This window comes from Pteropus alecto, unplaced genomic scaffold (genome assembly GCF_000325575.1).
Source record: "Pteropus alecto unplaced genomic scaffold, ASM32557v1 scaffold39, whole genome shotgun sequence".
In the NCBI taxonomy this organism is placed as follows: Eukaryota; Metazoa; Chordata; class Mammalia; order Chiroptera; family Pteropodidae; genus Pteropus; species Pteropus alecto.
In genome coordinates, this window is record NW_006443568.1 from 11,648,363 (window position 1) to 11,661,727 (window position 13,365).

The following is a 13,365-nucleotide window of genomic DNA, read 5'->3' on the forward strand; positions in this document are numbered from 1 at the left end:
GATGACTTCCCTAAGGGCAGCTGGCTGGCCAGTGGAAGAGTTGGAATGAGAAACCATGTCAGTCCCTCTGGCTCCACATCCAGGCACCACAGACCTTGGTCCTCATTCAGCACCTGCTAAATGACGGAAAACTTGAGCCCGTGAGGGTGACTTTGAGCCAGTCACACACATCTCCTGGCCTCAGCTTCCTCCTCTGTCCTCGCCACCCCAGGCTCCTGGTGGATATGGAGTCCCAGGGCGAGCAGTGCTTTTTTTAAAAATCGGAGTCCTATTCAGATGCAGGGAGTAGGAGCTTGAGCTTTAGGATGTGTTAACCTATGAACAAGTCTTCGGGTCTCTTTTTAAAAGAAATCCCTGCCATCACCTGTTTCCTTGTTTCTGACTCACGCTCTAAAGAGTGATGCTCTCAAATGACTCCAGGTGACAGCGTGTGTGTCTGTCTCATTCTAGCTCAGTCGGGTACAGACAGCACAGTATGGCTAAGAGTGTGCGCCCTGGAGCCAGATACCCTGGGTTTGTATGCCAGCTCCCGGCCTGAGCAGCTGTGTAACCCTCTCTGTCTATTTCTTCATACTCCAAGTGGACAGTTGTAAGGATTAAATGAATAGATACATGCAAAGCATTAAAACAATTCTTGGCACATAGAACACTCAATCTGTTTAGCTACATCTATGATTATGATTTTATTACATGGGGAATAGGAGGACCTGATGTTATTTATGACTTTGATTTTTAATGTACAGGTGATTTTTATTTCTGTGTAGTTAAATTCGTCTGCCTTTTTCTTGTGATCTTTCATTGCTCTTATTCTCAGAAAGTCCTTTTCCATTTACATATCAGTTAGACAGTTACCTAAAGTGTCTTCTGGAAATTTTAATGGTTTAATCATTTTTACATTTATGTCTAAAATGATTGTTAAGCCTAGGAACTTTTGCTTCAAATTGAGTTTTACCCAGAGGCTTAACATCTAGAATTCCTTGACTTTGCTCTTTCTTGCACACCCCACATCCGATCCTGCAGCAAATCTAGTGGCTCTGCCTTCAAAATGTGTCAGAATCCAACCGCTTCCCATGACCTCCAACTCTGCCACCCTGGTCTGGGCACCATTATCTCGTCCCTGGATTATTCCAACAGCCACCTCATGGGTCTCCTTCCTTCTCGCCTTGCCTGGCACACGCCAGCCCCTTAAGTTCATTCCAGAGAAGTCCTGTCAAAACTGTAACTCAGAGCATGTCAGTCTTTTGCTCAGACCTTCTAGAGACTCCCAATTTCACTCCGAATAAAAACCAAGGACCTACTGTAGTAGACAGGAATCTGCATGTTTGGTCCCTTATACCTACCCTTCCTGCCCCTTCACTCTGCGACAGTCACACTGGCCTCTTGGCTGTTTCTGAAACCTGCCAGGCACACTCCAGCCTCAGGGCCTTTGCACAGGCTGTTCCCGCTGCCTGGGATGGATGCTCTTTCCTCAGGCACTGGGGCATAGCTCACTCCCCCAGCTTCTTTGTATCTTTGTTCCAATGAAACCCTCTCAGCGAGGCCAGTCCTAACTCCCCTATTTAAAAACGCAACCCTGACCCTTGCAGCTCCCGGTCCATCGCCCCGTTCTACTCTGCCTTTTTTCCATAGCACTTTCATCTTCTACTATGCCATATACTTTACTCATTACAGGTAATTTTTAAAAAATCCTCTGTCCTTCCCACTAGGATATACATTCCACAAGGGCAGGGATATTTGGTTGGTTTGCTTATGTGTCCCAGTACCTATAACAATACCTGGCATACATAGTAGGCCACGACAAACATATGACAAATGAAGGATATGCTGATGGCCCGCCTTACCCAGTGGCCATCTGTGGGGTGATAGGGTACTCCACTGAGCACAGTTTGAGAACCCATATTGGACCCACTAGGATTTCCTATTTGCCGGGTGATCTGAAATGAGGACTAAGGTTCTCCCCCTCAATCTCCCCGTGTCGGTTTTGTCGGGGACAGATGGAAAGAAATCAAGAAATCTATGCTTTGCTTTTCTCTCTGCTGGGCCCTTCAGGAGGGGACATCTGCTCTGGGTGTGTGTGGCACATGTGCCCCCAGCCCTGGCCTAAGGTAAGATGAGACAGTGGAGGAAATGGAGGCACTGGTTGGCGGGGGGCAGTGGCCACCACAGGAGTCACCAAGAAGGAATGACAGGGGCCCTCTCACCTCCCTTCTCTGTCACCTCCCTGGCCAGAGCCTGGGGTCCCTGTCATCTCATTCAGCTCGCTCATGTATTTATTTTACAAATATGTTTCTAGTGTCTGCTATGCATGGGCAATGTGCTGGAGCTGGGGAGGCAGTGGTGAGTGTCAGGTCTCTAGGCATTCCTAGTATAAGGTCAGAGAGACAAGGGAAGGGCTCTCACAGGTGGCCAGGTATGGGACACGATGCAAGCACGGAGGAGGGCCCTAAATCCAGGGTGGGGTGGGGCTTAAGGAAGCCTTCTCAGAGGGGTTGACACATGCTGAGGTCTGAGGGAGAGTGAGAAGTACACAGGTAAAGAGAAGTGGGGGCGAGGCCTCCAGGCAGAGGGGATAGCACGTGAGCTGGGCACGCTCAGGGAACACCCTGACATTCAGTATCACTGCAGCAAGACAGGAAGCAGTGAGGGAAGGCTGGAGAAGTTGCTAGGGAACTGCCAGTGAAGGGCCCAAGGGTTCCAGCCCCACTGGGGCGTACATACTGTGGCCACTGGTGTAGTGCTGCAGCTTGTCCGTGTACTCCGAGTCAGCACGCTCAAACCCCCGTCTTCTGGAACAAGAGCAAAGGGCTGGAGCCACCTGGAGGCACCCAGGGAGCTGGGAGCCACAGTAGGTGATAGGGAGAGGGTAGGCAGGCCCTTGAAACTACACCCCTGCAGAGGCCTCACCGCCCGCCCATTGCCCAGCAGCCTCACCCTTCCTTGCCCCACCCATCCCTTCCCACCTCAACTCCAGGCTTATTGTTCCTCTGTCCTCCCTCCAGCCAAGCCCCTTTCAAAGATTAAAGTCATCTTCTCTGGCCATGGCCTCTGGCCCCAGACACCTCAGGAGCTCCCACCATCTTTCCTTATGACTCAGTCCATTCTAAAATACGGAACTCTTTAAGGAAGACGAAAGTCTCTCTTTGCATTATGCCCAGCATAAATCAGGGAACCAGGCCCACCTCCTGCCTTTGCACAGGCTGTGCCAGTCACTTGAGGTGCCCTTTCTGTGTCCTCTCCATCCAGGGAGCCTTACCTGAGCTCCTCGACCTCCCATCTGACACTTTGTTCATGGCCCTTTATTCATGAAGGGGCCTCAACTCATGCAGCAAGTAGGGTGGCCTGTATTCCCTCTCTATCCACTTAGCTCCTAGCATCTTGCAGTCCTGCCCACTGTTCTGAGACATTCCTCATGCCAAAGTATTAGTGTCTCAATGTGCCACCTCCTTGACTAGTGGACCAGTCAAGGGCAACACCTAACCCAAAGGGATGGACTGCTAATGATGGCTATTTAGGTGGTAGGAGGCCACGTGAGGGTACCCAGGGCGACCGAAGCCTCTCCCTGTCCCTGGTACTGATGGGAGTGCCTCCTCTGTTCACAAACACGGTTCAGGAATGGCTGAATGGATGCACAGCCAGGCCTGGAGGGGCTGGGGGACACCCACCCACCTGTTACACACGATGGCGATGACAACCACAGCAATGAGGAAGACTAGGCCAGCCGCCGAGGAGCCGACGATGAGTGGCAGCTTCTCCTGGATGCTTGTCTGGTACTCGGCTAGGGAGAAGGCACAGCACAGTGTTCTCAGCTCGATTCTGGGAGATCTAACATGCCCCCACCACATCCCATGGTGTCTCCTGGGATCCCCAGGCTTTATTCCCGCTCCTGACAGTACCTGTTACATGCTCAGGTAGAGAACTGGCTGTCACTCGCTCACAAGTAACCTTGGACAAGTCCATGAACTGCTCTAACCCTCAATTTCTTATCTATAAAATGGGTATAATACCTGCGTCTCAGAGTTGATATGAAAATCAATAATAACAATAAGCTGACACATATGGACAGGCAGTTATAAGCACAGACTCTGAGGCCAGACTCCCTGGGTTTGAGTCCTGACAGTGCCACTTACTATCTGTCAAGTCTTACTTCTCTGTGGCTCAGTTTCCTTATCTGTAAAGTGGGGAGAATCATAGTTCTCATCTCAGAGGATTGTTGTGTAAAGCACTTAGAATGACATGTGGCAAAAGTAAGCACTGTGTAAATATTAACCATTATTGTTATTGACTGTTTTAAGTGTCAGTCACTGTGCTAAATATGTTACGTATCTTCTTTGACTCTCAGAACAGCCCTGTGATGCGCTGTGTATGCTTACCCCATTTTACAGATGAGGAAACTGAAGCTTAACGAGCTCGTGACTTGCTTGAGGTCCAACAGTTAGAAAGTGGCCACAGCCAGCACTTGAACCAGGTCTGTTTGACCCGAGGCTGTGGGCTTAGATGAGATAATACATAAAATGCACTCAGCATTGCCCTGGCTCTTGGAAACCACTCGGTACGTTCTCAGTGTCATCAATGCCATTGTCATTTACAATTCTATCACTATTTCTAATTTGCTTCCATGACCAGACAGGAGCTTGTCAAAGTCAGGGACCAGTTCAGTTCTGGGTCCTTAGCATCAGAACACATTTGTTGAATTAATAAAGAAAGGGTCTTGGGACAGTCCCTCGCCCCCCATGTCTGTAACACTCATCCAATAGGCAAGAGGGCTTAGGGAGGTGAAAAATGCTGGCTTTGAGGAAGCAGGATTTTACAGAGGAGGTGAGTGCTGGAAGAGATGGTGGGGCCATGAAGGAAGATAACTGACAAGAATGCATGGGTCCGGGAGCCTCTGAAATGTTCAACCAGGCCAAGGCCAAGGCCTGGTTGAAGCAGATGCTAAGGAGGGATGCTGGAGCCTGGTCATAAGTAAAGCTGTCCTGGAGCTCGGCTGGTTGGTGAAAGGGCCCCAGATTCACAGAAATGACAGCTACGACCTTAACGACTATTTAGTGAGCACTAACTCTGTGCGAGACCTATCTCCAACCCTGTGCTAGGTCCTGTACATGTATCTCCCATCTTTATACTAGTTTGATGATGACGATGATGATGAGGTAGTTGTTATCTCCATTTATAGATGAGAATACTGAGGCTCAGAGAGGTAAGGTGGCCTTTCAGGGCCACAGAATTAGGGCTGAATCCCTACTGTAATTTCCATCTATCAGGCATCAGAGCCCATACTCTTTAACCATGCTGCCCGTCAAAGATTATTAGAGAAGGAAGGGCGCTTAGAGACCATGTGGTGTCAGACTGGGAGCCACACCGCACACGGGCTGAAACCTCCCATTCTCTTGTCCAGGGGAGACACTACTTCTTCCTGCTGGGCTCAGCTGCGGCTTCAGAATTCTCAATCCAAATGCAAATCATTGGAGTAGTGTATGGATAAAATAGGTTTGCTCTCTTAGATGGAATACGATGCTTTCATTTTATAGATGAGAACATTTGGGACTAGAGAATGGGAGTGACTTGCTCAGAGTGACTGTGCAAATTAGGGCTGAGCTCCCAGGAGTCCTGGGAAAGGAAGTGGCCTGGCCAACATGATGGTAACAGAGGAGTCCATATTCTTTACAGGCCACAGATACAGTGCCTATATATAGGGTTGTGCAGTTTGGACAACACACAAAGGTTCCCAACCAGGAGGAGGAAGGGCTGACATCTAGAAGAAGGGGCGCCTTTTTAAATTTGCACAGAGGCACCTTGTAGGAATGGTGGCCCTTGAGTTTGTTCTGTTTGTGGAGTCGGTGCCCTCCTCCTGCCCTCTGGACACTGCTTACCTTCTGTCATGGTCTGGAAGTACATCTTGCCACTGTAGCGCCCGTAGCCTGCCACGGTGCGTGCCCGCACCTGGAAGACATAGATGGCGCCGGCTTTGAGGCCCTGCACAGTGACCGTGTTGGTGGGGCTTTTTATGGCTGTGGCGTTGTACTCACTGAGCTCCTGCCGAGGAACAGAGAAGACAGTTAGAGAGGTTGTTGCCTGCAGTGGGCCCAGAGCCCACTGACCACTCCTGCCACTTGGGCGGGTCTGGCCACTGGATGAACATCTGTGGCTCCTAATTCTTCACTCCCTCCCTCCCGGTAACAGAATCACACACCTGCACCTTTTGCATGTAATTTTGCAACTTTTCCTACAAAAGAAGGCAGAGTATGTTTCTCTGTCCACATGACTTGCTTTGGCCATTGGACATGACAAAGGCAGGGGCTTTACATGTGGCTTGTTGATTTGGCTTGGCCTCTTGTGATTCTGACATCTGCCATGCTGGGGGCTTAATCTGATTAACAGTTGGTTCCAGAATGAGAAACATGTGGAAAACACCTAATTCTTAGAATGAAACAAGGCCACCTCAGATGACCTACAGACACAAACCTGTGAGTAGGAAAAATAGCCACTTCTTGTAGGTCATTTGATTTTGGGATTGTTTGTTTTGCAGCATCATCTCAACAACAGCTGACAAATACACATATACTGAGTGATCACTGTGTGTAGACCCTTAGATCTAGACTGTGAATTCTTAGCGACAGTAGGGAGAAGGTCCACCTTGTTCACTTCTGCATCCTCCTCCCTGCCCCATGCCTTGACAGGTTAAGTGGAAGGATCCCCGGTCAGCCTTAGCACACTTGCGTCAGGCAAGAATTAAGGTCCAGAAAGAGAAAATGATGCTCAAGATCACATGTATCAGTTGATGGCTATTTTGGGACTCAGAACCATGTAGGAGCCACCCCTAATGTCCATGCCTTTTGGTACCCAGGACCTGATGTTCCCTCCTTTGAGAGATGCAGAACACCAATTCTGACCTCCTGAGCACTGCTCAGGGTGACCCAAGGAGTCTGGAATGGACAAAGAACAGCTGCTGCAGTAGGAATGGAGATGTGGCTGAGTTGGATGCAGATGTTCACCAGCCTAGTGGATGCTCATTTGGGCATCTGTCAGGTACCCAGCAAACCTTCCTCAAATACCCTCTTTGCACTAGGCCCTGGGTTGGGCACTGGGGACCCACAGAGATTAAAGCACAGGCCCTGGCCTTGGAGAGCTCAGTTCAAAAAAGCAAATAGTGTGGCTATCTTAACCCTTTGAGGACCACGAAATCCTTTGAGAAGCTGATGAAAAGCTATGACCCCTTAAGCAGAGAAATGTACACCTGATTGTACATGCCAGGTATGAAAACTCTCCTGAAGCAAATTCAGTGTGGGCAGCGTTGTTACAGATAATTGAAATTACAATGTTATTATATAATTGTACAACTACATTGTAATAATGTAATTATAATGTAGGTTAAGATCAGGAACTGGAGCCAAACTTCCAGGGTTCACATCTTGACTCTGTTGCATGGTGACCTTGGGCAAGTCTCTTAACTTCCCTATGCCTCCTTTTCTTCATCTGTAAAATGGGGCTAATAATAATAATAGCTACCTTACGAGATGTTTAGAGGATAAAATGAATTAATATGTATCAAATGCTTACAGGGGTAGGGTAACCACAGTGAGTGAGGGGCATGTGACTTGCCCTGGGTGGGGATATCAGGTGAAGTCAAGGAAAGATCTCTGGAGAGAGAGGGGAACTGGGATGGAATCTTAAAGAACAAATAGCAGTCACCCAGGCAAAGAAGTGGGAAGGCACCCCTGGCAAGGAGCAGCCATGCAAAGGCAAGGAGGTGAGAAAGAGCTGGGGCTTCGGGGGCGAGGAGGGGCTGACCTGCAAGCGCCTCCTCCCTTGCCCTCGTACTGGGAGGTGGCAGAGACAGGAAGTCTCCCTGCCTCCTCTTCCAGGGGCCTCCAGGCAGGGGTGCCTCCCTTCCTCTGAGCCCTGGAGCACTAGGTGTGGGTACCACAGGAGAGGGGTTCCATTATATCCCCTCACCCTGGGCTCAGGTTCTTCCCACTCCCTTGACTGTAAACTGAGGGAAGGGCTGTGTTTTGTTCCCCTGTATGGAGCACAAGGTCCAACATGCAGAGGGCTTCCCCAACGCCCACGGGGTGAAGGCCATACTCCTTAACCTGACATCCAGACCCTTCATGACCCACCCTTTGTCAGTCTCTCCTGCCACACCCCTAATGTCCTCTAGGCCAGCAGTCCCCAACCTTTTTGGCACCAGGGACCAGTGTGAAAATCTGATGATCTGAGGTGGAGCTAAGATGGTGATGCTAGCACTGGGGAGTGACTGCGAATACAGATGAAGCTTCCCTTGCTCACCTACCGCTCACCTCCTGCTCTGTGGCCTGGTTCCTAACAGGCCACAGACTGGTACTGCTCTGCAGCCCGGGGGTTGGGGACCCCTGCTCTAGGCTCTAGCCACATGCAACTGCTTCCCCTTTCCCAGGTAGGGCTGCCAGATTTATCAAATAAAAATATAGGATGCTCAGTTAAATCTGAATTTCAGATGAATAATTTTTAGTGTAAATATTTCCCATACAATCTTTGATATATACTTATACTAAAAATACATTTTTAAAAACTCAAATGTAACCCTGATGTCGTATATTTTATTTGGCAACCTTTCCTTCTCTGGACCCTCTGAGCCTTTGCAAGTGCTGTTGCCCCATCTGAAATACCCTTTCCTCATCTGCCTGTCAGTTCCCTGCTCATCGTTCAAGATTCAGCACAAGTATCTCCTCTGCTGGGGAGACTTCCCAGATGTCCTAGGCAGAGGTTGCAGGTCCACCCGTTGTTCTGATATACATGTGTCTTATCTAAGGACCGTGGGTTCCCTGAGGGCAGGGACCTTATCTCATTCATTTCTGGAAACCCCAGGTTCGGCACACAGTAGGTGCTCACTAACTACTGACATAAATGAACATTAGACTATTCAAAAATCTGTGAACCCAGGATGCAGTACCAGGTTTGGCCACTAAGTGCCGCCATTCAACAGGGGATCTGCTAAGGCTTGCAAAGGGGATGGATCCTGAAGACTGGGTGAGTTCCCACTTAGGCTGGAAGTTTTAAGTTCCTGATTATACGAGGGAAATGGGAGGTAACTGCCAGCAGCATAAGTGTCTTGATAATGAAGAACCAACCTGAGTGGATATGTTTTCTAAAGTGGGGCACAGGATTGAGCAGAGGCAACGGAAGTCATTTCAAATGCCAGTTCTTCCCCTTGCTTGCTTTGGGAAAGACCCTTTATTTTCCTGACTACTCAAGGTTGTTGTGAAGATAAAATTTGACCAGGTAGTGCCTGGCGCAAAGTAGCTACTCTACAGCCATCAACTCTCTTTCCTTTCCCTCCCATCTCTATGGTACCCTTATCTGAATAAGGAGTAAGCATCAATGGGTTAGGGTAAGAAATTTCATACAAAATCTACTCGTCCACAGTTCGAGTCCTTACCCAGAGACTAAGGGCCAGTGAGGCACTGGGTGATTTCTTAAGCCCTATGAGCCTCAGTGTTTTCATCTCTAAAGTAGGATAACACCACTAGGTGCCCCACAGGGTCCACAGGGAGATTAAATAGGAAAAAATGGGTAAAGCTTTTAGCATAGTCTCTAGCACACATAAAGACAATAAATGCCGGCTCTCACATCATTGTTATCGTCACCGACATTCATTAAATGGTGAATGAATGCACAAGTGAATGAATGAGTGAACGGACCTCTCCATGTAGATACTGCTCCACGTGTACTGGGCAACAACGGGAATGTAGCCTGGACTCTTCCTTCACCCCGTCCTCCCCCAACCTTTGCTCCCTCTGCCTGGAATGTCCTTTTCCTTCACTTCTGCCAAGCAGAAATTTCTGTTGAATAAACACATAAAATGACGTGGCCTACAAGGGCCCATCTGCCATACGTGGCCTCACAAATGAGTCTTCTTGAACTCTTGGGGAGCCAAAGGGAGCATGAATTCTTGCGATTTGGGGCAGCTGCCAAAGGAGGCCACCTCCCCCAGGATGCTGCAACGGATGGAAAAGGCCAGCCCCGGTCTGGCTAACACCATTCATCAGCGGCCTCCAGAAGACTTCCAGCAAAGTAGTTGTCAGCTCTGGGCTCCGGGGAGGCTGGGAAGTCCCAGCGAAGCTGGGGAGAGGCCAAACGGAGAGCCCGCTCCAAGAGCGCCCTTTCTAAAGAAGGAAAGGAAGAGTAGGAACGGAGGCGGGGGCGGGGCCCACAGGGGACTGCAGGGCTCCGTATCTAACTTTTCTACCTGGGAAGATCTGGAGCATTCATTAATGAAATCAATTGCAGGCACCCAGGAGGATTCCGAAGTGTTAGGTAAGAGCGGGCTGTGGACTTGTCAGAAATAAATCTTGCCACTCGCAGTCTGGCTGTCCCTCCCCAATGGCGGGGCCGACTCAGGAAGGTAGGGGTGATGGCTGGAATGGCACAGCCTCGCCTGAGAGGTCAGGGACAGAAACTGCCCCTGGCTCTCCTCCTACACCTCTGCTGGCCTCTCCTCCCACACTGCCATCAACTCTGTCACCAAGTCTTCCTTAAATCTCCTTAGATCTCTCCTTAAATCTTGCCATTCTCCTAGATTCTACCCTTCCACTTCTGCTTTCCCCCTGCAGCTAAGCTCTCTTGTCTGTTCTTGGCTACGCCTTCCCAACCCCCGGCAAGTACCACACCTACACTTGCAAATCACAAACCCACATCTGCCACAGGAAGAGTCACCACCATTTTACTGGGAGTAGTCCATCACACTTTCCTGGTCTCCTGAGTTTCAAAATATTGTCTGAATCTGTCAGTTTCTCACCATCTCTGCTGCCTGCTCTCCAGCTCCATGCCACCTTCATTTCTCACTGGGTGTCCCTTGAGAGCCCTGTACAGTTTCTGCCTGTGTCCCCGGGATTCCTTGTAGTCTGTTTGCTACATAGCAAGCTATAGAAATCTTTAAAGTAATCTGAGTCAAATCACATCCTTCCAGAATCTTCCGATGGCTTCCCACTGTACTTCAAATTGAATCCAGACTCCAAAGGCCTGGAAGGCATACACGATAGGCCCTGCCTCCCTCTCCAAACTCCTCCTCTACCGATCTCTCCCTTGTTCATGGGGCTTCTGCCACAGTCCTCTTCTTTGGTCCCTCAGTGCAGCCCGCACATTCCTGCCCCAGGGCCTTTGCACATGTTGTTCTTGAAAACTGGAATGACTTTACTCTTATCACCTGTTTGGTGAACTGCTAGCATCTTTCAAGGCTCAGCTCAAATATCACCTGAATGAAGATTTCCTCTCACCCATGCCAGGATTATGGGTCCCTCCTTGGTGTCCCTATGGGACCTTTGCGGGCCCTTCTGTGGCTTGCATCACATCTTGTCTAATGGCTATTTGTGTCTGAACCTGTTTTATCCTCTAGACTGTGAAGGGAAGGCCTCCAGGCATGTCTGGTTACTCTCAGTGTTCCCGGGCATCCAGCTCAAGGCCCAGCCCAAAGCTGGTGACAGTGAATGTTGAATGAACCAGTGTCCATGTCCTCACTGGCAGATGCCAAGCTGCCTCTTTCTGTATCCCAGACCCTAGGACGGTGGGTGATAGAAGCAGGGTCACATCTCATCACAACCATACCTCAGGCCTGCCCCTCTCTTGCCATTTATGCCTAAAATCCTCCATCAGAACCTGGTCCTACCCACCTTTTAAAGGTCATCCCAGAAGCATCCCAGAGAAAACTGGATGAGCCAGGTGAAGAGCGAGAGCACAGGTCCAAATCCTTGCTCTGCCAGTTAGCAGCTGGGTGCTGTTGGATAAGTTATACAACTTCTCTGTGCCTCAGTTTTCCCTCCTGTCCAGAGGGGTGAACGGCACTATTGCAAAGATGAATGAAACAATGGAAATGATGTGCTTAGCACATAGTGAGTGCTCCTGAAAGGTGAGCTCATGAAAGGTAAGCATGGCTGCTTCAGGGCCCGCTGGTCCGAACACCCCTGGCATAGGCTTGGGGATGCCAGGACAGCAGCAGAAAGTAGGACCGAGCTGCTTCCCAGTTCACACCTCAGTCAGCCTCCCCAGCCCCTCCCGTCTCGGTAGGAAATGGGTCGTAGGCAGGACACACACCGGGATCCCTCATTTCCGCTCTTGTCTTTGGGGACAAACACTTTTAGTTTCGTTTAATCATAAAGCTTCTTAATTAGTTTTTTTTTTTTTTTCCATTTTGAATTCTGAATGGTTAAGCTGTCCTCCCCAGAGGGAGTGGACATGCTGGCTCCTGCAGGACCTGGAGCTTCCTGGGCCTGGAGCTATGTCCCTCCCATCATCCCAGCTCAGGTTATTCAACAACACCTAGCACCTGTGGTGTACCAGGTTGAGGACAAAGCAAAGATGAGACAAGGTCTCCACCCTCCAAGAACAGGCCATGGGAAGGGATTCATCACTTATTCATTCGACCAACATTTTTCAAGTGGTGCCAGGCCCAGGGTGCTGGAGAGAATGTGGTGAATGGGTTAGATGTGGTCCTTGGCCTCTCAGAATGCATTGCCAAGAGGAGGGGATGCACAAGGAAACAGTCATAAACCAGCTAGGTGAGGCTGGAGAGGTATCTGATGAACCCCCGAGGCTCACCAGGGTTTGGCTGATCTAGCAGCTGGTGGGGTGGAAGGGCTGGGCGGGGCCTCAGAAGGCAGGGCTCCAGCAGGGCTGACTGGAACTGTCTCCACCTCTCTTCCTCTCAGCCATTAGGGAGAATCTTTCCATCCATTTCTGGTTCACAGTGGGCTTGGCCTCAACTAAAGCACTTCCCACAGTCTTTAACACCTTAATTTGAATGAGTGCCCAGTGAAACCTTTTCCTGCAGCCTCTGTGGCTGTTTGGTGCCTCAGGGAGCAGGTAAGAAAAGTCACTAGTCAAAAGAGAGAGTTTCCTGGGCCTCTGATGTCCAGTTGCTCTGTCTACTCCTAGACCCTGTACTGTGCAGGCCCCACATTCAGATGTGCTGAGCTCACCTGGCCTTGCACACCATGCAGCAGGCAGGGAAGAAGAGGGAGGAAGGGAAAGCAAACTCACAAGGGCCAGGCCCCGTGCTGGGCACTATACCTGCTTTTTCTTCTTGACCCCCACAGCCCCCATGTGAGAGGGGGTCTCATTTGCCCTTCACACAGGAGGAAACGGGGGCTCAGAGAGAGGAAGATGCCTTCCCAAGGTCGCACAGCTTGTTATGGATGGAGCTCGGGTTTGAACCTATGGCTTCTTACTCCTAGGCCAATGTTCTTTATACTACACTGGTGGCTTCCAACCCTGGGTCCCTGGCTCTTAGAGGTCCCTGAAGGCAGTCATAAGGGTCTGATTTAAAAGCTCAAAGAGAAAACACTCTCTTCCCATACAAAGGGCACTCAAGCAAATGAAAACAAGTGTTTTAAATGG

General features: G+C 49.8%; 1 protein-coding gene across 5 annotated transcripts in view; it reads right to left on the reverse strand.

The window, feature by feature from the left end:
• The window catches only part of EPHB2 (EPH receptor B2), a 143,288-nt gene that overhangs the window by 12,037 nt on the left and 117,886 nt on the right, over positions 1–13,365 (reverse strand). For 3 of the 5 annotated variants that reach the window (XM_025041500.1, XM_015598975.2, XM_015598977.2), the window contains exons 7-9: positions 5,868–6,030; positions 3,667–3,775; positions 2,719–2,786 (exon numbers count right to left, since the gene is read on the reverse strand). In XM_025041500.1, coding sequence (XP_024897268.1) covers positions 2,719–2,786; positions 3,667–3,775; positions 5,868–6,030 — 340 coding nt within the window. The remainder of the gene's footprint in view (positions 1–2,718; positions 2,787–3,666; positions 3,776–5,867; positions 6,031–13,365) is intronic. The other 2 variants (XM_015598978.2, XM_015598976.2) reach the window with 2 other exon arrangements.